Source organism: Felis catus, chromosome B1, assembly GCF_018350175.1.
Source record: "Felis catus isolate Fca126 chromosome B1, F.catus_Fca126_mat1.0, whole genome shotgun sequence".
Lineage (NCBI taxonomy): Eukaryota > Metazoa > Chordata > Mammalia > Carnivora > Felidae > Felis > Felis catus.
Window position 1 is genome coordinate 131,886,257 of NC_058371.1, and position 27,687 is coordinate 131,913,943.

Sequence of the window (27,687 nt, forward strand, 5' to 3'; positions counted from 1 at the left end):
CCTTGCCCCATTTTTCATCTTGTAGAATTTCAGTTTCTGTGATTACAGCTCTCTATTGTAAACACTCATGGCTGAACCATATGTTAGTCTACCGTACATTTCATTTATCCTCAGTTTTTTTCTCTTGTAAGGTAGGACTGTTATAAATAGACATGCACTCATATAATCTCATTCTAGATTAAATATCTTCTCAGATAAGAACTTTGTCTTCTGAAATTTCAGCACTTCTTCAGCACCTAGCCTAACCCACCAGAACCATTCGTCCTATTTTACTTTATTTAATCTTATTTATTTATTTATTTATTTATTTATTTATTTATTTATTTATTTATTTTTGTTTTATTTTATTTATTATTATTATTTTTTTTTTTTGCAAAGGAAAGAAAGAGTGGCTACAAATCTGACTTGCTGCCATTTCATGGGCAGGATTACTGCAGATACAGTAGCTCAAACAGTAGGTGTCATTGTTCCCCTGATGCTCATTAGAGATTACCCACCCTGTTGAAGTGATTAAGGAAATGAAAGGGAAGAATGGGTTATGCCAAACCCTTAGCAAGATTGCTACAAAATAAACAAGAACCTGCAGACTTCAGGTGAAGAACATTCTTGGCAAGGATGTTTATACCCTGGCCTCTCATAGTCTCGGCTAGACTCCCAGAAAGGTGCCCCTACCTCGATTGCTCAGATTAGCAACTTGCCCTAGGTGTTGTGTGCCACATCCAGCCTGTTATTGTCTGAATTCTTTTCCCTGTCATCCAGTCAGATCTGGCTAGAATCTGTTGCTAGTTCTAGTTTTATTTGTCTGGGTCTTCAGTATCCGCAAACTCAGATTTTGATTTCTGTGTTTATTTTCACTGGGATTAAGGCTTTTCATCTCTACTCTCCATTCCTCCTCATCTCTATCCACTCCCACCTCACCTGTACTATCTTCACATTCCTTATGGCCAGGTTCAGATCTTGTCCTGATGCCATCCCATCCTATCCCATCCCATCCGACTTCTACTCTTGAATTCCTTCTTTACAAATTTCTGGATTATATATATATATATATATATCTGGATTATATATATATATATATCATCTACATATACAAACTATATATATATACAAACTATATATATATACAAACTATATATATATATACACATATATACATCTACATATACATATATATATATACATATATACATATATACATCTACATATATACATCTACATATACAAACTATATATATATATATATATATATATATATAGTTTGTATATGTAGATGATACATACAGCCAGTATACAAAACCCATCTCTGCCCGTACTTTATCAAAATCCTAAATGTGCTTCAGGGGCTACATACCTGTAACCAGTCTTTCACTGGTCACCTGACCTCTGAATGGTGGCTCCTTGCTCACCTAACATCTGCCTCTTAGCAACTGCACTAATCTTCCTCTGCTTTTTCTTTCTCATTTTGTGCTCCATTGAAACTCTGAAATTGACAGTCTTTATCAATCTCAGCCCAAGTTTTAATACTCAAGGTGCAAATTGAAGTTAAATTCCTATTTTAGCAGGTTTGGAATTGCTTAGGGTCAATTTCAGTATTCACATGTTTTTTAATTTTCCTGAATTAGGAACATCAAATAGATTTATTTCTAAGTTACCTATTTGCAATACAGACTTATTCTTGAGTATTTTAGTATTTTCATTCCTTGAAACTAGGGATCATTAATTTATGAAAATCTTTTAACTGTAGAGTTCACATTGAAGAAATATTTAGCTTTGGGTAAATTCAGATTAAAACATAACCCGACAGGGGCACCTGGGTGGTACAGTCAGTTGAGTGTCCAACTCTTGATCTTGGCTGAGGTCATGATCTCACAGTTTGCAGATTTGAGCCCTGTGTCAGGCTCTGTACTGATGGTACGGATTCTGTCTTTCCTCTCTGCCCCTACCCCGCTTGTGCACGTGCTCTCTCTCTCTCTCTTTCTCAAAAAATAAATAAATTTTAAAAATTAAAACAAAACAAACCAAAAACATTACCTGACATTAGATGGGATCTGAAAACTGTATCATGCCACTGCTGTCCTGCTATGTAGAAAAGTGTTTAGATAGCTCTTTGCGGATTACCTTTCAAACAACTTGTGCTGGAATTGTAGATTTATGACTTTTTGGTCATACTTTATTACATTTTAATAGTTTATTTTTCTTCTCAAGCATATTGTATGTTTTCTAAATTACCATTTTGAGGGGAAAATTCTCATTTTTAGATGGGATAGTTTAAAGAAGTAGATGTATCAGTCATTCTATTTGTTGTTGACTACCAAGTACAGCAAACAAGCAGGCTGTTTATTTGATTAGCTACTTGATTTTTCCCAGATAATAAGGTCAACTAGACATTTGGGTATCTTTGAACACAAATAAGTATATATTAAAAATATTTGTTTCCATTGTCCTTTTTAACTCGGTGTTTCTAAACTGAGGAAGCATATTGTCTCTGCCTGTACAGTTCTTTTGCAGGGGGGAGGGTAAATATAAATAATATTAACTGTATCATTTTCCATTTTAATTTTTTTAATTGTGGCAAAATACACATAGCATAGATTTTGACATCTTAACCATTTCTAAGTGCATTTCCACTAATAGTGCACAAGTACCATTTCTCCATGTTTTTCTTAACACTTATTATTTTCTGTTTTTTGACAATACCGTCATTATGATACAAAGTATGTAGAGCTCTTTAAAGATGCTGGCATCTCACTAGCCAAGATTCTGAGCTTCGAGTAGTGGTGGGTGTCCATATTTTCAATGTGTCATGGGATAGTCTTTTCAGTAATTAGTGCTGAGAAAACTGGATATCCACATGCAAAAGCATGGAGTTGGCCACTCACCTAATATCTCGTATACAAGAATTAACTCAAAATGGATCAAAAGTCTAAATGTAAGAGCTAAATCTGTAAGTACTCTCAGAAGAAAACATCAGGCAAAAGCTACCCAGTCCTGAATTTGGCAGTGATTCCTTAGATATGACACCAAAAGCACAGGAAAGAAACGAAAGGGTAGACAAATTGGACTTCATGAAAGTTTTTAAATCTTGTGCATCAAGCAACAACAACAAAGACACTCCCAACAGAAATTAAAAGGAGAATGGGGGAAATATTTGCAAATCATTTATCTCATAAGGGATTAATATCCAGAATATATGGAGAATTCCAAAAAGTCAACAACAACAAAATGATTTTTTAAATGAGCGAAGAACTTGAATAGAAATTTCTCCAAAGAGGTTATACAAATAACAAATAAGCACACAAAGAGATGCTGAACATCACTAACCATCAGGGAAATGCAAATCAAAACTCTAATATCACCTCAGACCTATTAGGATGACTGCTATGAAGAAAAGAAAATAACAAGTGTGGTCAAAGATGAAGAGAAATTGAAAGCAGGTCACAGGGTCCCAAAGAAATATATGTACACCCATGTTCATGGCAACATTATTTGTAATAGCCAAAAAGGCAGTAGCAATCCAAGTGTCCCTCAGTGGATAAATGGATAAACAAAACTCAGTGTATACACATGGTGGAGTCTTATTCAGCCTTTAAAAAAAGAAGGAACTTCTGATACATGCATAACACAGATGAACCTTGAGGACATTTTTGCTAAGTGAAATAAGTTAGTCACAAAAAGACATCTGTATGATTCCACTTACATGAAGTACCTAATGTAATCAGATTCATAGAGACACAAAGAATGGTGGTTGCCAGGGGCTGGGAGGATGGGGAGAATCAGGAGTTACTGTTTAATAGGTACAGAGCTTCAGTTTTACAAGATAAAAAGTTTCTGGAGATGAATGGAATGAATTCACAACAGTGTGAATATACTCAGTGCCACTGAATTGTACACTAAGAAATGGTTAAGATAATAGATTTTATGTGTGTTTTACTACAACAAAAAATTTGAGGGAAAAATGTGTCACATAAGAGATATACCCCTAGCTGGAAAACACTAAACCAGACCACTAGTATAATTATTTTATACTGAAGAATGATTACAAACTTAACTAATGTGTATCATATACTTCTTTAGGTATTCAATATTGAGTTCTTGGTTTCTGAGCTAGTCATATTTTTTACTTAGTATGAGACTAGTATAGATTCTGGGTTTAATTCTATCAGTGTTAACTAATATATTAAGCTTCTTATTTAGGCTATACTGATAAATTATATGAATTTTTGTATTTTGTATTCTTACGTCTTTCATCAGCATGAGAAGGCAAAGGAAAAGTTTACTCACAGGAAATGACATCTTTAGAGCCATTCTGTCTAGACCTCTTGCTGCTCTATTCTTCAGTCTTTCTGCCTTCCTTAGACTTCTGTTTATAAGAACTTCAGATTTAGGGGCACCTGGTTGGCTCAGTCGCTTGAGCGTCCAACTCTTGATTTCAGCTCATGATCTCACGGTTTGTGAGTTTGAGCCCTGCATTGGGCTCTGTGCTGACAGTGCAGAGCCTGCTTGGGATTCTCTCTCTCCCTCTCTCTCTGCTCCTCCCTCTCTCTCTTAAAATAAATTTAATTTTTTTTTAAAAAAAAGAACTTCAGGGGCACCTGGGTGGCTCAGTCAGTTGGGCATCCAACTTCGGCTCAGGTCATGATCTTGCAGTCTGTGAGTTCGAGCCCCACGTCGGGCTCTGTGCTGACAGCTCAGGGCCTCTGGGTGGCTCAGTTGGTTAAGCGTCAGACTTCAGTTCAGATCATGATCTCAGTTCTTGGGTTTGAGCCCCGTGTTGGGCTCTGTGCTGACAGCTCAGAGCCTGGAGCCTGCTTCAGATTCTGTGTCTCCCTCTCTCTCTGCCTCTCCCCCACTCATGCTCTGTCTCTCTCTCTCTCCCTGTCTCAAAAATAAACAAACATTAAAAATAAATAAATTTTAAAAAGAACTTCAGATTTGAATTTAATTTAAACTTTTAATTTAAACAAATAGAAGATTAGCTCTACCTAATAGAAGTGTACAAAACAATGGAAAGGAGAGGGGGTCCTCCTGAGGTACTCAGTCACTTAAAGCATTTGAGAAGAGGATAAAGGCAGGAAGATTATTAGACATAATGCCTGCTTTGAAGAGTACAGTGCACAAAGTACAAATTTATTCTTGATTCTCCAGCTTAGAAAATTGGACCAAATAGCAAGTGTACCTATCTAAGCATTATAGATTATTCTAGTGCAGACTCATATGGTGGCTCTTCAAATCTAAATTCATGAGCTGGCATCTACCCACAGCCAAGGGACAATGAAATAAATAATGATCTACCACCCAAGTTGTTGGTAATAGCTGTGCCTGGATTGATTGATTCTCCTTCAGAACCACAAAACATGAAGAACTATTTGGGGCCTATAAAGAAAAATTACAAACTAAGAGAAAGGATGACTTGCTCTGAGGACTCCATGTAAAAACAGATTGCAGAGAATTGCTTTTTATATGAGTCAAAGGAAAACTTGAAAGTAATATTACTAATCTCCTCAAAAATATGCTCAAGGACATGACCAACCCTCTGTGAAACGTAAGTAGGAATCTGTAAGGGGAAAATTGGTTTACAATTGTAAGGCTAGGGACACAGAAGAATAACTGAAATGAGGAGAAGGGAGCCTAGAAATGTATTAGCAGAGATTTCAAAAACTACGTGGGAAACAATAGAGAGCAGAAATTATTAAAAATAAGTCAAGCACAAGGGTGCCTCGGCGGCTCAGCAGTTGAATGTCTGATGCTTGATTTCGACTCAGGTCATGATCCCAGAGTCGTGGGAATGAGCCCTGTGTCAGGTTCTGAGCAGAGCATGAAACCTACGTAAGATTCTCTCTCTTTGCCCCTCTCCCTGGCTCACATTCTCTCTCTCTCTAAACTAAAAAAAAAAAAAATTAATTAATTAAAAAATAAAACATAAAAAATAAATCAAGTATGTTATGAGAAAGAAACTTGAAAAGCTCTTCCAAAATGGAAAGGAAAAAGATAAGAAAAACTGGGAGAAATAATGCTAGATATGAAGGTTAGAGATTGGAAAGCTAACCTAAAAATTATGATTCTAAGAAAACAAACATACTAATAGAAATAAAAGTAGAAATCAAAGGTTATGCCCATCTAATTGAGAGGTGAATTAAAAAATAGTAGAAACTTGATAACTATCATTGGTGGAGGGGCAAAGAAAGTAATAACATTCTGAATTTCTTGTCTTTCATAGAAAGTAGTAGAGTTTCCTTTTTTTCTTTTCTTTTTTTTTTAATTGAAGCGGGACTCAGAATTTTGAGTTTTGTTTGGGGGAGGTGTTTTAGTTTTAATAATCAGAGATAAATAATAATTAGGGATGTATGGGTATGAGAAAAACCACTGTTGGAAATCTCTATAAGATTTCTATAATCCAAATACCCTCAGAAGATAAGAGCAAAGACAGAAATCAAAGGAAAAGGAAGTTCCCAAATTAGAAAACATAAAGTAAAAACACAAAACTAGAATAAATACATCAACTATAACAACAAATGTAAATGATCAAATTCTTTGATAAAAGCTAAAATTGTAGGGGTGCCTGGATGGCTCAGTTGGTTAGGCATCTGACTCTTGATCAGCTCAGGTCTTCATCTCTGGGTCATGAGTTCAAGCCCCACACTGGGCTTCCTGCTGGGCATGAAGGCTACTTAAAAACAAACAAGCAAACAAAATGACTAAGCACATAAAGGTTATATATTAGCATGTGCAAAATAGCACAGCAATAAATGAAAGAAATTTAAACTCAAGTTAACAAGGATAAACAGGCAAATAAATTTGAAGTATAGAACTTATACATAAAATTGTATGTCTATAACAAACTTTATCAAGTACATAGCACACAGTATAGCATAGTATCTGATATAATTAATGAGATTTAAAATAAATGAGCATTGCAGAGGTGCCTGGGTGCTCAGTCTGTTGGGCATTGACTGTTGATTTTAGTGCAGGTCATGATCTCATGGTCATGGGATCGAGCCCCACATTGGGCTAAGCATGGAGCCTCCTTGGTATTCTCTCCCTCCCTCTCTGTCCCTCCCCTATTCGTGCTCTCTCTCTGTCCCTCCCTCAATTGTGCTCTCTCTCTTTCTCTCAAAATAAATAAATAAACTTAAAAAATAAAATAAAATGAGCATTACATACTAAACTTTGCACCATACAAGTAGGGCTCAAACATTCCTGCTACTTTCTAAAGAATTATTCAGCTGTATCTGAAAGTTCTCAAAGAGTGGAAATCTCAAAGAGTCATGTTTTCTAACCACAGTGTAATTAATACCAAAAAATTCCCAATCAACTAATGAAAGCTCTCCTAAAAGGAGGAAAAAAATTCAAAGACAAAATAAAAACTAGTGTAGACTATTGATAAGAAAAAGGAGGAAAGTATGTATGAAAACTTGTGAGTTCTAAGCTCTTTTAGAAAAAAAAATTTATGTTTATTTTTGAGAGAGAGAGCACAAGCAGGAGAGGGCAGAGAGAGAGGGAGACTGAATCCGAAGCAGGCTCCAGACTCTGAGCTGTCAGCACAGAGCCTGATGCGGGGCTTGAACCCATGAACTGCAGGATCATGACCTAAGCCAAAGTCTGACACTTAACTGACTGAGCCACCCAGAAACCCCTCTAAGCTCTTTTTTAAAAGGTGACTTCATCTTCTTAAGATTAAAAATAAATGAGCCACACAATCGGAATAAGAAACCATATAAAGGAAGAAAAGCAACCTCTTAGAAATTTAAAAGGTTTTAATAATAATAATAAAAGAAATGGAGAAAAGAGCAGAACTGATGTTTGAATCTAGGAACTGGTTCTTTAGGAATAAAAATGAAAATTTTAAAAGAGAAAAACCTCTCTGGGGCACATGGGTGGCTCAGTTGGTTAAGTGGAACTTCAGCTCAGGTCATGATCTCACAGCTTGTGAGTTCAAGCCCTGTGTGGGGCTCTGTGTTGACAGGTCAGAGCTTGGAGCCTGCTTCGGATTCTGTGTCTCCCTCTCTCTCTCTGCCCCTCCCCACTCGCTCACACGCGCACACGCTCTCTCTGTCTCTCTCTCTCTTAAAAATAAATAAACGTTAAAAAATATTAAAAATAGAGAAAAGCCTCTAATAAACTTGAGAAAAAATGGAACAATCCTAATAATCTAAATTGAAATTTGCAGTCAAGGTATGTAGTAGTTTTTAAAAGATCAGAGACTACTTGCAATTTCATACTAATAAACCTGAAAATATAGAAATAAAAAATAAATTTTGAGAAGAAGGGGCTCCTGGGTGCCTTTTTAGGTTAAATGTCTAACTCTTGATTTCAGCTCAGGTCATGATCTCAGGGTTGTGAGCCCAAGTCAGGGCTCTGCACTGAGGGTGGAGCCTGCTTAAGATTCTCTCTCTCTCTCTCTCTCTCTCCCTCTCTCTCTCCCTCTCCCATGCTCTCTCATTCATGTGTGTTCTCTTGCGCGCGCTCTCGCGCTCTCTCTCTCTCTCTTTCTCTCAAAAAAAAAAAAAATTGAAGAAAATTCCATTTGGATCCAAAAATCAAGTAATCTGTTCTAATTGTAAGAAAATAACTAGATGTATAGCCAAAGATGTATATGAATAGCATTATTTGAGAATAAGGATTATGTCTCTATTAAGGACACACTCTGAAGCCAGATTAAATGAGAGAGAATCAGAGCTGTGTAAACTTATCTGTAGAGGAGTATACATAGTGAACTATCCATTTCATTCATAATTTTGCTTTATAAAGACCTTGGTCAAAAAACTAAAACTGAATTTCTTTTTATGCAAAAACATGCTAAATATGTAAAACTAAAAACTTCAATAATTAGGGCCTGAACAGAAAAGTGAGTATTTCAGTATTTTGATGGACTCTCTTTAATTTGTTAGAAATTGCTTAATAGATTATGAAAATATAGGAATGAAGAATAATTTTTTTTCTTCAAATCAATCCTAATATTTAAGGGACTAGGAAGTGTAATGTTTGATAAAGTATGAGGATAAATATTTTCCTCCTACTGACTCATATCCATGTAGTATGTTTTCAATTTATGTTCTAGTATTATATGCATAGTATATGATTTAAAACCAAAAAGGTGAGGCCTTTTAAATCCGAACTATCTGTAACACCACCACAAAAGAGTGACACAATTTTTGTCAAAGTTTGAGCACCTATAAATGCTCCATTAATTTCTACATATCATAATAATAGCTAAAATTTAAAGTGAATAAACACTGAAGATCAAGTGTATTTGTTTTATTGTATGACACTGTCCACTGAAGACAATGGTTAAAGCTTTAATTAGAAATCTGTTCTGCAATTGCAAGAAATAACATTAGATTCATCTTATAATGTTGACGCTGCATATCAACTGTTTTAGTATTTTAAAATAATACTAAAAATAGTGTATTCTCTTAAATAGACAAATTAGGAGCTTGATGCTATTTTGATTAGTTACATGATCTTCATGCTTAGGCTGAATTAAATATCACTTAATTGTCTTTTATATCCTTATTCATTAGGGGCACCTGGGTGGCTCAGTCGGTTAAGCGTCCAACTTCAGCTCAGGTCATGATCTCACAGCTCGTGAGTTTGAACTCCACATCGGCTCTGTGCTGACAGCTCAGAGCCTGGAGCCTGCTTCAGATTTATATACCACAGAAAAGAAAACACACTGAAGTAAGAGAACATACAGAAAAAGAGAACACATGCTTTTTCAAGATGTCGGATTTTAGTAGAATTGAAACTTCATTCTTTTTATATGTAGATTTCTTTATTTCAGACCAAGAGCTCTAATTAGAAAATCACTTGTCAACAGGCATTCTGTGCATCTTATCACATGCAAATTTATAGACTAATATTGTTGAGCATATTCAGCTTCCAGAAATGTAGTTTGAGTTTTGTTAATAGAGATACGGACTAAATATATTTAAGTATGTCATAGAATATATTGCAGGGGCACCTGGGTGTCTCAGTTAAACATCTGACTTTGGCTCAGGTCATGATCTCACAGTTTGTGGGTTCGAGCCCTGCATCAGGCTCTGTGCTGACAGCTCAGAGCCTGGAGCCTGCTTCAGATTCTGTGTCTCCCTCTCTCTCTGTCCCTCTTCCTCTCGCTCACTCACTCTCTCTCAAAAATAAATAAACATCAAACAAAATTTTAGAATATATTGCAGAGTAGGCTTAGAATCTATTTCAAATAACTATACCAATAGTGAATGCAGTTGCACTGTCGCTTACAGCAGGCTTGGGTAATGAAATTGTCCGTAGTGCTGGAGTCTGCATATAAGCTTATTTCTTTCAGGGTTTTTTTTTTTTTAATGTTTGTTTATTTTGAGAGAGAAAGCATGCCCATACATGGTGGGGAGGGGCAGAGAGAGAATCCCAAGCAGGCTCTGTCTGTGGCTGTCAACGCAGAACCCATAGGGGAACTCCATCTCACCATTGTGAGATCATGACCTGAGCCAAAATCAAGAGTCACATGCTTAACTGCCTGAACCACCCAGGTGCCCCTCTTTCAGTTTTGAATACTTGCTTTATCAACATTATGATATGATCTCTTCCATATTCAAGTGTTTATATAGCATGGTAAGAAATTTTGTTAGCTAGAGCTCTGAAAGAATTCATTATTCTTAGCTTTCTGCAGAGGATAAAAAACAAGCTACATGTGGCTTGAAGGAAATCTTTCACTTTAGCTTATTTGCTTATTGTTCTCTTATCAGTGTCTTAGAATTACCTTCATGAGTCAATTATAGCTATGGAAATATAACCCCTATTTCTGTCATTAAATATTCTTAGAAATCTTGTTAGTGGTGAATTATCCCACAGGAACTATAGAGGTGTTTGGATACCTGACCAAAGCCATATTGGTATTTAATAAACCATAACTATGACTGAAACTATCATAAAACATTATGCAGTTATAACCTTTTGTAATGATTTAAACTTTAGGGAAGTAAACTTTTAGAGCTAAAAGAAAACCACAGAGATCAGTAGCCAAGCTTTTCATTTTCTGTAGGAAGAAACCAATCCAAACAGCCAGGCTAACTGACAATGTATGATTTTAGCTTATTAACTGCAGAGCTGAGACCAGAACTTCCCTTTTTTGATTTCCAATGGAAAATATTCTCTTCTCAGAATACTTGCTTTACACAAATTCTGTTTTAAAAACATGAAAACATGGGCATGCTAAGTATACCAAAACTTCCAAAGGAATGTTGAAGAAACTAAATTATCATAAATTTGACCTAAGATCAATATATAAGCAAAATTGAATATGATTTAATTACTTGTTTTTGTTATTGATTTATTCATTTATTTTGCATTCTGAAAATGGCTCTTTAAGACTGATTTATGTTGGGGTGCCTGGGTGGCCTCAGTCAGTTGAACATCTGACTCTATTTCAGCTGAAGTCATGATCTCATGGTTCGTAGGTTCGAGCCCCACATTGGGCTCTCTGCTGACAGCATGGAGCCTGCTTGGGATTCTGTGTGTCTCTCTCTCTGCCCTTCCCCAACTTGTGCACGCACTCTCTCTCAAAAATCAGTAAATAAACATTAAAAAGAAAAAAAAGATTGATTTGGGGGCACCTGACTAGCTCATTCGGTCAAGCGGCCAACTTTGGCTCAGGTCATGATCTCATGGCTCATGAGTTTGAGCCCTGCATCAGGCTCTGTGTTAACAGCTCAGAGCCTGGAGCCTGCTTCAGTTTCTGTGTCTCCCTCTCTCTCTCTCTCTGCCCTTCCCCACTGGCACTCTGTCTCTGTCTCACAAAAATAAATAAACATTGGAAAATAAATAAATAAATTTTACAAGACTGATTTAGATGGCTTAGGTTATAAGCTGTGAGGGAAATTTTGACATGTTGCCTTTTATTCACTTATGCTAGCCTAAGTTTTCCAACTCATACCCTCATTACTTAGATTAGAAAGTTTAAAAATAGCTATTGTGATATCCAAGTAATTGAAGTCTTGAAGAATTTTAGTTGCAGGGAATTACAGCTTTGCTAATCAGTGTCTTACACAAATCAGCAGCCTCAAAATCACTGTAAAATTTGTTAGAAAGGCAGTCCCCTTCCTGAGACCTAGACTATTGAACGAGAGTCTGTTTGTAAACAAGCTCCTAGGTGATTCAGCTATGCCTTAATGTTTGAGAAGCATTTCATCAGTTAGTAATCTCAAAACCTGGTTCTACTTGATGTCATGTTCTTGTCTCTTTCTTCCTCACCTTTCTTTTTTGTGTCCTGGCCCCCAGGCCCCCAAAAGGAACATAAAAATATCAGCATGTGCTTTAATAAGCAAAAAGAAGTTCAGGTTTAAAGTATGTAGAAGAGAAGAAAGGATGTACATCTCCTCATTCTGAGATGGCCTGGAGGACTAATTGGCTGATTATACTTACATGTCTTTGGAATATTTTTAGCATCTGGCAGATCCACATTTTCTCCCTCTTCTGTATTCTCCTGGAGTCATCATTCACATTGGTCCATGTTCCCAAAACTAAGCTTGTGCAACTGCATTGAGAAGTGAAATGCAGGAGTTAATTATACAGTGTTGACTTTACAGAGGGTGAGCCACAAAGCATCAAAAGCAGGAACTGCCTGTTCCAGTTAAGGACAGAGAACAGCAAAGGATATATTATTGGTTATGTAACCTGGGAACCACTGTGAATAACAGGCATTGTGAAGCAGATAAAAAATGGTTGTGATTAAAAGCAAAGTAAAATACTTAAGTCCAAGCCTCCATCTACAAAGATGATTCTAGTGAGTTTTTCTTCTAGTTAGTGATGGATTGAATATCTGGTGTGGTGATTAAAAGCTTAGACTCTGAGCTAAAACTTTCTTGGTTCAAATTCCAGCTCATCTACTTCTTGGCTCTGTCACTGTGGGCAAGTTTCTTAACCTCTAACCTCTTCATCTGAAAATTGAGAAAACAATAGTACCTACCTCAGGGGGCTATCGTAAACAGCAAACGAGAAAATCTATGTACAAAATAGTTAGCACAGTGTCTGAAACATACTAAGTACTCAGTAAGTGTTAGAGTGTATTTATTTGTTCATTTGTTTATTTATTGCGATTTTTCACATCAGTTTCCCTTGTGAACAATAGCATTATTTTTTGGGTCTCTTCCAGGATTTGACCGTGGTTTGTGGCTGTGAAAATAGCTATGGCTTTTTTTTAAAGGAAATTCTCTGGGCTAAAGAGTGAGTGTTGATCACCTCTGGGATAATAAGTGCTAAGCTCTGTCTGATGATAGTGGTAATGGTAGGGAGCATAATAGCAGTAAAGGAGAAGTGTCATACCGTCCCTTGAGGCACTGAGATTCAGAATGGAAAGAGATGAGATACACATGTACATAGAAGAAAAACCCAACAGATGGTTTAAAAAATCAGTTTTGTATGTTGAAAATTGTGTAGCATAAATGAGGATGTTTGGGGTGCTTGAAAGGCTGCCATCAGTATTGGTCATTAAGGACTGTCATTTTCTTCAGGTGTCTTCTACAAAGAATGAGGAAAAAAGGGCACTGTTTTATCTGTTATGTAAAACTGTAGTTAGACAAGCATGAAGGATTTTCTTTTAAGCAGACTTTTGAATCTTGATTTAGAAGCTGACTAAGCACTGAAAGGCTGACTGTGAGAAAGTCTTGGTATTGATGCTGCTAAAGTATTTGCTAGCTTCAACCCTCACTGTGGTTATATGAACACAGGGTGCAAGCAAGAGGGGAGAAGTTCCAGAGTGTGCTGATCAGGTAGTGTTCTATAATCTCACTGTTCCACTTAACGTTTGACTACTTTGTAATGCTTTTGAAGGAATTCAGGCTTTGGAGAAAATGGGGAGGTAGAAGGAGTTTATAAATGCTCAATAAAAGTGCTGTAAATTAGGTGTTGAGATGAAGCATTGTAGAGCTTGAGGGATTCTCCATCTTGAGGAACTTCAGAAGAAAAGATGGCTTAGAAATAGTCCTGTAGAAACCAGTGTTGCTTCCTTCTTCTCTGTCCCCTGTGGTTCCTGCTGCTGTCTGCATGTTCAGAGCAGCTTTAGAAAGCTGCTTCTGTATGCACGTCTGGAGGAGGTTGACAAGGAGGGACCAGATTTGGGCTGGGGAGCGCCAGGAATGGGTAGAGTTGGTAGCAGGAAGGCAGTCAGCAACATTGTATTAACATTTTGGGAAAATGAAAAGACCCTGAACTAGAACCGTGGTGGTAGGGTTAGAGGGTAGAGATGGTTTGTAAAGGTCACTTTAGAACTGTATGTCATAGACATCTTTAAAATGGAGGGGCAGAGGGAAGCCCCTTTCAGGAGTAAACACCCAGGGCCATCCTCTAATTCTAGAAATAAGTGAAAATCAGCATCTGTCAGTGGATGGTTAAACATTGTACAGAGAACAGTCAGAGTCTGGCTGATACTTTCAGCCTGGAATCCCCTTCAGACATTGGGTTCACAGTCTCTGTGCTCTAATCTGACTTTATTTCTTTGTGCTTCTTTTCCACAGCACGCATGTATCCCAAGTCAGCAATGTTTCAACAACTGGAGAGTAAGTTTTTTGGATTGGAGTTTTTCCCCTCCTTTCCCATTTATCAAGCAGAAAAAAAAAAGCTACTCTAATGGTGTATAGTATTGGGAAATTAATACAGTAAGCAACCAATGATTATTTTTAAAACCCGAGAAGAGGACTAAATAAGAAGTGTTCCTGTTTGAGCTTCTGTGTGGGTGTGTGACTAGAGACAACTCAACCGTTTGAACATGCAAGATGTTTGCTTCAGTCAAAATAATGTCATAGTCTATTAATATTTGCAAAATGTGTGTTGGAGGAGGTATCTTGCAATGAAGGATGTCATTAAAGGCTAAAGTAGTAACAGTATCTTTCCTTCTTCCCTCATAATGTTTAATCAGCCAGCATTTATTGAGTACCTGCACTATGCCAAGCAGAGTGTTAAGTGTGTAATGTCAGATAAGCTTTGGGCTCTGCCTTCAGGGACTTTACAGCCCAATAGGCACACAGAATCAAAAGCAAATTAATGATGGCAACAAATCCTTTCTCCACAGGGCAGCAATAGTGTTCTATTGATTATGTCCATCATCTGCCTTTTTTTCCCTCAGGCCACCAGTTGCACGTGGTCTAAAATCTAAACTCCAGTTACCTGCCCTTGCCTACCTCTCTGACTAGATTGCTCATTATGCTTCAACCTCGTGGCCTTCTCTTTCTGGAATAGGCCAAGCGTATATTTGCCACAGAGCCCTTGTACTGGCTGTTTTTCAGCCTGGCCATTAATTTTCCTATAATCCACTTTTTTGTTCCAATGTCCTCTCGTCCGAGAAGACATGCCTGACTATCCACAGTCACTCTCCAATCCTGGACTCCATTTTGGAGGGAATTTATCATCATCTGAAATTTCACGATTTGTTTATTACCCATCTTGCCTCATAGCAGCAATGTAAGCTCCATAAACACAGGGGTCTTGTCTGTCATATTCATGGCTGTATCCCTAACATAGAAAAGTGCCTGATGTATATTAGGCACTAAATAAATATTTATAAATAGTTTCTTGCTCAAAGACTTTCCATCACACCTTCCTTCCTTCCTTCCTTCCTTCCTTCCTTCCTTCCTTCCTTCCTTCCTTCCTTCCTTGCTTGCTGAGACATAAATGGGCCTTTTTAGAGCATCTTCCATCAACAGGGATCAGGCAGAAAAGGAGGGAAGATGTGATAAGGAGGTAGAGAGAATTTAAAAAAGCACTAGTCAGTATGAATTTGGATCCAACAGGATAAATTGGGATTTTTTTTTCTTCTTTGTTAAGTAAAGAAGCAGTGAGAGGGCAGGACTGACCTCTCTTAGCTTTGTGAATTTTAAAGAGATTCCGGAAATATACCAAGACTGATGTGTTCTTGCTTATGTGTTTCCTGACAAAGTTTACTTCTTTTATATCGTACATAGTTTGGAAAAGGTGTGGGATGGGTTTGTATGTAATATTAATTCACTGACATCCCTGTGTGCCACTGTTAGGTAATCTTGAATCATTGGGGTATGGAGTTCTAAATATAAAAGTTCTAATGCCCAAGTTAGACTATACTTGTTCAATGTCTACAAATAGTTTTAATGAAATTACTATGCATCTGGTAGAAAACTACATTTGGAAAATCTCAAGTTCTTAAATTTCTTAAAACCCATTTTATTTAAGCAAATGTTTTTTCTTAATCTGAACATTTTAAAACTATGTACATGGTTCTTTTAAATTTTCTAATAGCTTTATTGAGACACAAAAAACTATACATACTTAATGTGTACCATTTGATGAGTTTGGATGTGATTCTTTTTTCAAGTGCAGAAAAATGTGGTTTGAGGAGAATATGTTTAGAATTTTCCATGCCAGCTATTTAGAATTAGTGTGGTGATAAAAGAAGGTTGGACACATTGAAAGATTATACAGCTTTAGAAAGGATACCTTATCTATCCCATCATGCACTCTTTTTAGCCCCTGTACTGAAGTATTTCTTCATGTTGGACGAAGGAAATCTATCCTACCATCTTCAGTAATGAGTATTGGGATGTTTGCATGAATGCAGCTTCAACTGTATACATCACAATTTAATTTAATGGAGGTTCAGAAAGATTTTGCTATTCTAAGTAGTAATTGTTCTCGTGAGGTATTCCTTTTTAATAGCATTATTCCCTGCATAATTTTATCTTAGAGGGATTCTAAATAGATAATAGCCATCATAAAATTATTTGTGCCAGTTTGCTTCACAAACCATACTGCCTTCCTCTAAAGAACTGGTATGACATCTGGAGGAACTCACCCTTATAAGAATAGGTCTATTCTTACTCTATGAGGAAAAAAAAATATTTCCTCATTCTGCCTTATATAAATGACCCTTATTTCCTGATGGCCTCTGATAACTGTTGCTAGACTTGCTGTGAGCATTTCAGTAATCCTGGACCTACAGAGATGAGAAACACGGTTATCAAATTGGTAGGATTTGTTAGGTTGGGATTTATCTTTAACACACGATACAGATATTTTGAGATGTCTCATATGCTATCTCTGTTCATGAAACTATAGTAGATCTACCATTGGAAATACAGATTTTCCAAAATTAGAGATACAAACTTTTAAAGACAACCATTGATAAATTTGATTACCTGAGTGACCCTGTATTCTTTTTTTATTAGACTCTTAGAAAGAACCATCCGGTCAGCAGTAGAGCAGCATCTTTTTGATGTTAATGGCCCTGGAGGCCAAAGTTCAGAGGACTCAGAGTCTGGAACATCATCAGCGTCTTCTTCCACATCTGCCAGACAGCGCCGCCGCCAGTCCAAAGAGCAGGATGAAGTTCGACGCAGCAGAGATGTGTGAGTTGGCATTGGTGCCTCTTATTTGGATTTTCTCTTCTCCTTTTAAAAATATACACCTGAATTAGTCACTGCATTATAGCCATTCCCATTTCAGTATTCAGGTTAAAACTTTAAAAGTTTCATTTTGACTATTCTTTTTTTTAAGTTTGTTATTTTTTGTTTTTGAGGAAGAGAGAGTGCAAGCAGGGGAGGGGCAGAGAGAGAGAATCTCAAGCAGATTCTGCACTTGTCAGCACAGCGCCCGGTGTGGGGCTTGAACTCACGAAACTGTGAGATCATGACCTGAGCCAAAATCAAGAGTCAAATGCTTAACTGACTGAGCCACCCAAGCGCCCTTGACTATTCTAAGGTAACTTTTGGAAATTCGTAGGCAGCTAAATGAATATTTCAGCTTTTTCTAGATGTTTTATGTTGTCTAGATGTATATTGTAGGAAACCACCTCTGATTTAATACATTTCATGGCTTCCTCATGAATATCTTATTGAGAGGGATGCTGAACCACTGGAGGAGAAAATGGCCCTATGCCTGTCCAGAGGTGGTTTTTCTCTTATTAGACAACATTCATTTGGCTGTTAGAACAGCTTATGAAATCAACAGATTTCCCTGCTATATTGGCCTGATGAAATATTAGAATATCACTGTAATATTCTGACAGTTGGTTACATTTTAGGGTAAGGAATGTTGAGCCTAAGTCTAATCAGAAAAGGAAATGTTTGTGTTCTTTATTATTATAGTGACTGATTTTAAGCTTTCCCACAGCATGAATTTCAAGAATTTGAGATTTTCAAGGATTTGAGAAAATACAAATAAATAATTATCATCCATATTTTTGAATAATCATTATTTAAATTGTCACAGAAAATAAAGTTATATTCATGTATTTTTCCCAAAAGTTTTATTTTTATCTACCCTAGCATTTAGTCTCTAAAAAGTTATTGTTTTGAATTCCTTATTAAATGTCAAAGACTAAATCAGACCCTAGTCCTCTTCATTCTTTTTTACCTGGATTCATAATCTACATCAAAATCTAAGGGAAAAAAGAGATTTCTTTTTGATTAAAGAAAGACACAAAAGACAAGTAGTGTAAATAAATACCATGCCACATATTGTCAAGATGTTTAAGAGCTATACTAACAAATGTAATTTTAGAAATAAAACAGTATCAGCGGTATAACCTACTGACTTTTTAAGTGATATAGGCAGCACTTTAAAAAAAAATTGTCTTAGGGGTGCCTGGGTGGCTCAGTCGGTTAAGTGTCCGACTTCAGCTCAGGTCATAATCTCACAGTCCATGAGTTCGGGCTCCGCGTGGTGCTCTGTGCTGACTGACAGCTCAGAGCCTGGAACCTGCCTCAGATTCTGTGTCTCCCTCTCTCTCTGACCCTCCTCTGTTCATGCTCTGTCTCTCTCCATCTCAAAGATAGATAAAAACATTAAAAAAAATTTTTTTTAATTGTCTTGGAGCTGCTGGGTTGGAGAGGGTGCTGTGTAATACTACCTTTAGAGAATAGAAAAATTGTAATACGGGAGGTATTTATGTTTAAAATTAGCTATTGACTAAGCTTTATAGAAAATGTTTAGGAGTATAATTAGTTTGTGTACTGCCTAAATTATGTTACACAGCAAGTACAAATTATTTAATACTGTTCATATCCTCTGCCTCATTTTTTGCCAAACAGTATGTAGCAACACATTGCATTTTAAAAATAGTCTTAGTGTGTCACGACATCGTGCTTTCCACTCTCTTTGTTTGGACAGGTGGACAGCAAGCTGAGGTTGGATGGAAGTGGTAGTAAGCACAAGAGAGAGAACAGAGACAGACATTGCAAGTGTTGATGGTGGGTGCACAGCAGCAGGCAGGGGACAGCACAGTGGGGTAAGGTCACAGTGAACGGGGATAGACAGAAAAATACGAAACACAGAGTAAGTAACCTTTCCTGCAGAGTTTAGTTTCCCAGAGTTGGGAATGTTTCTAACATAAGTTATCTCAATCATATTTTACTATCAATATCAGGAGAACAAATGAGATGGAGAATGGTAGAAGCTGACTAATCTAACAATCCACGAAACTCCAGCCTTCCCCTTAAAGTTTCTTCTCTGGTAATTTCCTTCACTGCTCATGCTGCTTACTCATTGTGGTCAGATTAAGTTGTGCACTGAGTGAGTGAATCTCGGGCTGCAAACTGTGTGTGGCCAAGGTAACTTACAGTCTTGCATTACTCTTTCTCCTTGGTGTGTGGTCTGGGCATGCAGAAGTCCCCTTCCTGTGTTCCCTGTTGGCCTCGCCCTCCTAGTCATATGGCCTCCTCCTCACCTGACATGCTGGGTAATTAGCGTGTCTTGATAGTCCTTCCTCTTCAACCTCCACGCCACACTGCACTGCCTCTCTGAGCTCACCAGGTCTGTGGAGGAGTGAGGCCCTTATCTCTCAGGGCCCCAGACCTACTACTTTTGTCCCCATGAAAGTCCTCTCCAGTATGTCCCCAGGAGATACAGTGACATATCACTGATTGTGCAAAGGTTGAGAATCGTTATCATAGCCTATAGTAAGTATGTTTTTCTCAGTATATACTTATGCATAATTGATTCATTTATCAAAGATTTTCATCAGGCTTTGTTTAAAAAATAAAAATTAAGCTAGACTTTAATATATTCTATTCAAAACTAATAACTCTATGGAATGGCTAAAAAGAGTTTTTATTTTTTTTTTAATTTTTTTTTTAACGTTTATTTATTTTTGAGACAGAGAGAGACAGAACATGAACGGGGGAGGGGCAGAGAGAGAGGGAGACACAGAATCGGAAGCAGGCTCCAGGCTCTGAGCCATCAGCCCAGAGCCCGACACGGGGCTCAAACTCACGGACTCATGGACTCATGGACCGTGAGATCGTGACCTGAGCTGAAGTCGGACGCTTAACCGACTGAGCCACCCAGGCGCCCCTAAAAAGAGTTTTTAAAGAGGTGCCTGGGTGGCTGAGTCGGTTAAACGTCTGACTCTTGGCTTTGGCTCAGATCATGATCTCATGGTTGTGAGATCGAGCCCCGCATTAGGCTCTGTGCTGGGCATGGAGCCGGCTTGAGATTCTTTCTCTCCTTCTCCTTCTGCCCCTCTCCCCCTCAAAAAAAAAAAAAAAAAAAAAAAAGGAAAAAAAAAGAGTTCTTAAATATACAAACTCATTATATTTTTGTCTATTGTTTGGCCTCCTAACAACTTAGAGCTGCAACCAATTAAAAAAATATATCCTTAAAGCCAGTGATGACCATATTTCAGGGTGAGATTAAAGAGCCAATAAAGTCTATACTAAAGTCATTGTGACATTGTTTAAACAAATACAGAAGATAGACTGTAAATATTTCATTTTAATGCTAATTATTTATTGTTTAAAAGGAAACGTCAGGTTTATGTTATTATTTGCTACCATAAAAATACCAAGGTTTAAGGAACATGTTCATTATGTTAAAGGTTTCAGTTTAATTCATTTATTAGAAAGCTTGCCATCTGCCAGATGCATGAAAATGTTGACTCTTGGTGAGGGGTATATGGAAGTTCATTGTGAGTCTCTCTTCTTTTCTATGTGTGTGAAAATTTTATAATAAATACTTTCTAAAAGGCAAAGCGCAATTTAAGTTAAAGTGGTTTCAACTGTCCAATACACAATAAATTGGAAATGTATATACAGATTTCTTTGTTACAAATATTATATTAAATTCCTAGTTCAAAGTAAAAGAAAAAAATTATGCTGTACTATTAGAGGAACGATAAATAGTTAGGTATTACTAGAATGTTAAGTGTGCATGTAGGGGTGAGGGAGAAACTCTAGATGAAGTGAGAAGCCACAGAGATTTGAGTTCAGGTCAAATCTCAGTGATGTCCAGTATGATTGAAAGCTGTCCGAATGTTGCAGTCAGGAATTGTATTCCAGTGCTCTCACAGTCACATTTGTACTGTGGCTGAAAGGTGTTGACTCAGAGACCTTTTTTTTTTTTTTGAAGAGAACAGGATTTCCACATGAACACACTGAACAGATTTTCATATATTTATTTTGACAGGACTTATTCTAGTCATTTATTCACTATTCAAAAAGATTATAAAATAAACTTTGTGTTTTAATTTCTAAAACTAGTTTTTAGCTTTTGTATTAGCCTGCTGGGGCTACCTTCACAAAGTACTACCTGAGGGACTTAAACAATAGGGATTTATTTCCTCACCGTTCTGGAGGCTGGAAGTCCAAGATCAAGGTGCAGATGGGGTTGGTTTCTGATGAGAGACTTCTCTCTTCGATTTGCAGACAGTGCCTTCTCTGTGTCCTCCCATGGCCTTTCTTCTGTGTGCATGCTTTCCTGGTGTCTCCTCCTTTTCTTATAATAACACCAGTTCTAATGGAGTAGAGCCCCACCCTTATAGCTTCAGTGAGCCTTAATTACCTCTGTAAAGTCCCTGTCTCCAAAACAGTCACGTTGTCGGTTAGGGCTTCAACATAGGAATTTGGGGGTAAACAATTCTGTCCTAAGAGCTTTCAAACATAAACCCCCACCCCTACTAAAAAAATAATAGTAGGATGTATACCCCAGGAGTTAGAGGAAATCAGAAGAGCGATTAGACAGATTTTATATAGTAAAACAACTATTTTTGAAGTTGATACCAAACTCATCCAACTATCCATAAAAGGCACCTCTCTCAGCGCATGAAGGGGGAAGATTTAAGAGTGTTTGCATGAGTATATGTGCCAGCATGTTAGCCCCTATCAGCTTTCTCATGCCTTCTGTTATTTTATGTTTAGGATATTTCTAATAACTGTTGCATCAATCTTTTATATACTTTTACTAAGTCTATATGTTTTTACATTAAAAGCTGTATAAAATAAGACTAAATTAAATGTGGAGTGCTAAAAATCACCAAAGATAGTCTAAGATAGTATAATATTTAATTCATAATTTTGCCTCCATGATAAGCTCATCTAAAACAGGATATGAATTTAGATTGCAGAATAAATATTTAACATTATTTTTCTTTTTGGGATGTGGTTGAACTGATGGTAAAATGTAGTCATCAATTTTGCTCTTTAGAGCTCATGTATTTCCATGAGTAGTAGGGAGTTACCTTAATTTAGTCATACAATAAGGGAGAGATCTCATTCATTTGTACTTTGGCAAGCCATGACGCTATACTGATGGCTTAATTTGTTCCATGATGTAGTAAAAGACAAATAATTTGCTAAGTAATTTAATTTTGTGAAAACTCCTTGAGGGAATGTTTAAGATACTCATTGTTTCAGTAATATTAAGTGAATTAAATTCTATAGTTATGGCATTCATATCTACTTCTAAAACTAAGTCATGAAGCTAAAACTAAGTCATGAAACTTTGTACTGATAAGTAATAAATCCATATTTAAGTTAAGATGTTTTGTATTCTGGGGGCATCTGGGTGGCTCAGTCACTTGAGCCTCTGACTTCAGGTCGTGATCTCACAGCTCGTGAGTTCGAGCCCCGCGTCAGACTCTAAGCTGAGCCTATTTCAGATTCTGAGTCTCCCTCTCTCTCTGCCCCTCTCTCAGCTCACACTCTGTCTCTCTCAAAAATAAATAAACATTAAAAAAATTTTTTAATATTGTGTATTCTGTAGTTTTTATAAACTTATACTATTTCTACCAAGACTATCAAATGCAGTTGGATTCTGTTACTCATGCTTTTCTACTATGCTGAAATGTCTTCATCATTTGGAAAAATCAGCATGTCCCATTCTAGAGAAAAAGACAGCTTATCTCCTTTTCAGATTTTTCTTCACACATTGGATTATAAAATATGTATGTGGGGGGGGGGTAATTTATTAATAATGGGAAGATTTTTTGTAAGCTTGCACTGTTCTCTCTGTTTGAATACAAATTACTTTTGGTACAAATACAAAAGTTGTTCATTGGTAGAAACACAGTCCCTGCCAATTTGCCTCTAGGAATAATTTCTCTTTTAATGTGATTTATTTGGCACCAGTTGGTCTCAGGAGTAGCACTGTGCTCAGATTTTGATCAAAGAGACAAAATGGAATTTCTGGGCACCCTCCTGATTTCCCATGTGATGCAGTGACAGTGTCATTAAAATGTCCCTTTTACCTTTTAAAATAAAATCAAGGTTTTTTGTTTTTTTTTAATTTCAAGGGGACTTATCGACAAAGAAAATATTCCTTCTGGGTTCAGCAGCCTCGAAGATTGTATTTTGAGTGCTCAGGAAGTGGAAAAGTTGTATGAAAATACTTCTGGTTGTGTTGGAGAAAGGGGCAAACCTAAACGTCAGAAATCCAGTTCCAAACTCTCTGAACTCAATGAAAATCAAGATGGTCTTGTGGTAAGTGAAAATTCTGTAAAATTTTTACTTGTAGCCAGTTAGGAAATACCACATCTCTTTTCTTTGCTATGTAAAATAATAATAATAATAATAATAATTCCAATCATGAGCTTATAGGACTATAGGATATGAGTTGTGAAGACCTTAGAGCTACTAAATATGCACACTTATATTTCTTTTTAATATTAAAATCAAAGCCGAGAAAAATTATATTCTACCAAAAGAAACAAAGACAGAACACTTACTATTTATTTAAATTGGCCTGATTTGTATCTCATTCTTTGGAGCATTTTTAAATTTTATTTTTGAAATATTGCCAATAAAGCCTTTTTATTTCCCCCCATTCTGTTTGTTCTTGAATATATGACTATTTAAAAAAATTAATAAACTTAAAGCCAAGTGAAAGAAAACTACATAGAGAAAGAGGGTCAACTATCTTTGTGTACAAAAATCTCTGTGTTCAGAAATTTAGTTTAAACCTATACTCTAGAAACTATTTTCTTCCAAATTAACCAGAAACAAAAAAAAAAAAAAAAAAAAGATCAGCCTCTTACACAGTTACCTCAGAATTGAACCCTGGATTATTGATTTGATATATAAGTTATTACAAGTTATTGTATACTATTAGTATACATCATCCTTTTCTGTATATGCTTCAGTTTCTCTGAAAAGTGAGAACCAAAGTGTGTCTTCTTAGTCCATCTAGTTTTTAAAAATTTAACAACAACAATAAAAACTGAAGATAAAATTTATAATATAACATGAGCTGGAGTCCCCATAATAAATTAGGTAATGTCCGCTTTTACCATGCAATGTGTAAATACTCTGATCTATTTTATCTCTGACCAGCTTTTAGCTCCATGCTGGGTTTTTCATACATTTACTAATATGGGCCACCTCTTTTCCATTGTCAATTTATGCATGTGCTCAGAGAAGATTCCCAATTTTGCCCTAAATAAAATATACATAAAGGCAAATTCAGGGAAACATGTTAATTTCTTTTTTCCCCTCCAAATGTCTTGATGCTCTGTTTCTAGAAGTAATAGTGACCAGCTAGAAGGGACAGAAGCAATCACCCACCTCAGGTCCATTTCTGATACACTCCAAATAAAGAATGTAAGCTTTGGAACCATTATACATATTAAATGTTTTTAGCATTAACTTAATTCTTGCGTAGGGGAAAAGTAAATTTTTAAGTAAAATAAATGGTGCTAATTTCATTAGCTCTTTATTTGGCCCACAATTTGCTTATCTGCCAAAGAGATTACAATGACTAAAAGTCCAACACTTCATTGGAAAGAATGTACTCTATTTCAGTCCCTTTTTACGTGAACTGGAGCCATGAATATTTCTTTTCCACAAGGAATAATGTCTTAAATTAGCATGGTGGTGATAGCTAATAAAAATGAAAAAGTACATTTATTCCTTAGAATCTGTGTTTGATTGATATAATAACTATAGACATATTCTTTGCTTAAAAACATTTGAATGGGAGAGCCTAATGCCATCTTGGTCTTTTTAGGTGAAAGGGTTTGCCCCCATGTTAGTTGCCAGTTTCCTCATTCCAGGATTGTGAATGTCATGTATTAACATAAGTGAGCCAAGTGGACCATGTCTTTTTGCAGTGAATAATTGAAAACCCTGCCAACACAACTTCCACGTAGAAAGTAAAGGTGCTGTCTAAGAGCTTTTCTAACTGTCATATGCCATGAATTTTTAAATCTGATCTTCACAGGTAACCACAAAGCAAATAGCCAGGGAACATAGCAAGTCTTTAGTCTCCATCCTAAAAGTTAAGTTGTGCATCTTAACTTGTCACTTACTTTTAACCTTCTAGGTTTACTTTTCCCAAATCTCCCCCAAAACCTTTTCCTGCTCCATTTCACGTGCTTTACACCCTGAGTAAACATTTATTTCTAAACTGGGTGGGTGAGGGGAGAAATGCATACATAATTATATGCCTTTATGTGCCAGGAAATATTTCAGATCCTGGGGATACAGCAGTGAGAAAAACAGGCAAAAGTTACTGTCCTCATGGAGTTTACATTCTAGTAGGGGGAACAGACAATAATCAAGATAAGTAAGTAAAACACAAAATACGTCAGATAGTGATAACTACTAGGAAGAAACATAGAGCTGGAAATGGTGACAGGAATTGTGAGGGAGCAAGCGATGCAATTTTAAATGGAGTGATCTGAGAAGATCTCCCAAGAATTTGACATTTGAGTGTAAAGACTTAGAGAAAGTGAGGAAGCAAGCCATACTATCCTAGTAGGTGCAAAGGCCCTGAGACAATCATTTATCTGGAATGTTCAAAAAAACAAAAAGGTACCGTTGTGATTGGAGGAGAGTGAGCAAAGTTAAAGAGGTAATGGGAGAAAGTGGGCAGATGAAGTAGGGCCTCATGGATCATTGTGAGAACTCTGCCTTTAATATGGATGAGATGAGAATCCATTTGAGGGTTCTAAGTAGAATAGTGATCTGACTTACTGAAATTTGAATCAACTGCTATGTTGAGAATAGACAGTAAGCAGGCAATGGCAGAAAGAAGAACCCCAGTTAAGAGGCTATTGCAATAATCTGGAGTTAAGATGATAATGGTTTGAACAAGGTGATACCAGAGTCAGCATGTATGCAGATTGTATGATGCACTGCTCTAGAGGCACTGTTCCCATGGAAATGTGAACAGTTCCTCCTAGAGTGGTACATTGCAGTCATCGTGATGTGGTGGATGGATTCCGGGTGTACTTTGAAAGACCAAGGGAGTGAGTGTGGACAGAAAAGAAAAGTCACCTCAGGGGCTGTGAGCCATGAGACACACCAACCTTTAGAGGATGGAGAGATGAGAAGGTACCAGGAGAGGAGACTTAAGAGACTAGCAAAGTAGAAGACAGACAAGGTGAATTTGATGCCTTCGAAGCCAGGTGAACCCAGTATCTCAAAGAAGAGAGAAGGTCAGACGGTGGGTCAAGTAGAAGACTGCACGTTTGACCACTGGGGTTAGCAAGGTGGAGATCACTGAATAAGAGCAGTTTTGTTGAAGAGATAGGAGCAAAAGCCATTTTCCAGAGTAAATGAGAGGAGAGGACCTGAACACAGTGAGTGATAATTTCACACTGATCACACCAGCCCACAACACAACCAAGGAGAATATGCTGTAGACCAAAAAAAAGCATCTTGCACATCTGGAACCTCTGAGGTGGGAACTGGCTGGGCACTTTGCCTTTGCCCTGTCACCTCTTCAGACAGTCATGACCAGCAGGAACCAAGAGGCTACAGAGAATTCAGAGCTTAAAAATTAGTGGTAGTGAGTGACATTAGAGTGTTCTGCCTTATCTCTAATTATTGCCACGGTCCCAAGCTTTTCCTCCTCCTCTAAACTCCTAGCTCATGCCTGTGCCCTTCAGTCATTCTCAGAGCAAAACCTTGTCTCCTCATTTACTTGGAAGAACTAGGACACCCAGCTTGTGTTTCAGCAGCTTCCCTCCTGCTTCAAAACATCTCTAAGAACTCCACTCATTTTATTTTCTCACCTGCTCAAATGATAACATGGCTTTTCTAATTTCTGAGGTTACCTTCTAACTCAAGAAGTGTCCGTGTAAATTCTGTTTTCTACCTCCATCTCCCCACCCCACCCCCATGTACATGCACAAACATACACATACACTCACTCATACGGTTTTCATGGCTTCCTGTCCACTGGCTCATTTCTGTTGGCCTAGAAAAAGCATCCACCTCTGAAAGCTTCCTCTTCTGGGTGCAATTTAACAGCTTGAATCAAAAGCCCATAACTCAGTCATGCATTTTATCCAGTAATCATACTTCTGCCACTCAGTTCTACTTAAATATGGAAAAGACCGTGAGTATTAATTTGCTCACTGCAAGGCTTTCTATAATCATGGAAAATTAGAAGCAATCTAAATGCTTAAAAGTACGAGATCAGATTAGTAATGTGGATGTCAGTTCAGTAAAATTATTATTTGGAAGACCATGTAAT

The 27,687-nt window shown here is 37.0% G+C and overlaps 1 protein-coding gene and 1 long non-coding RNA gene across 11 annotated transcripts in view; one reads left to right on the forward strand and one right to left on the reverse strand.

Annotated features, from left to right (window-relative positions):
• Positions 1-27,687, forward strand: part of FAM13A (family with sequence similarity 13 member A) — a 347,254-nt gene that overhangs the window by 247,146 nt on the left and 72,421 nt on the right. For 8 of the 10 annotated variants that reach the window (XM_045056104.1, XM_045056103.1, XM_045056102.1 and 5 more), the window contains 3 exons: positions 14,487-14,528; positions 17,166-17,345; positions 23,504-23,690. In XM_045056104.1, the coding sequence (XP_044912039.1) occupies positions 14,487-14,528; positions 17,166-17,345; positions 23,504-23,690 (409 nt within the window). The remainder of the gene's footprint in view (positions 1-14,486; positions 14,529-17,165; positions 17,346-23,503; positions 23,691-27,687) is intronic. The other 2 variants (XM_045056101.1, XM_006930972.4) reach the window with 1 other exon arrangement.
• On the reverse strand, positions 11,703-21,771 carry LOC123385017. Its single transcript, XR_006596955.1, has 3 exons — positions 21,559-21,771; positions 17,136-17,387; positions 11,703-12,508 (listed from the first exon to the last, which is right to left on the reverse strand). It is a non-coding gene; the product is annotated as an uncharacterized LOC123385017 (long non-coding RNA).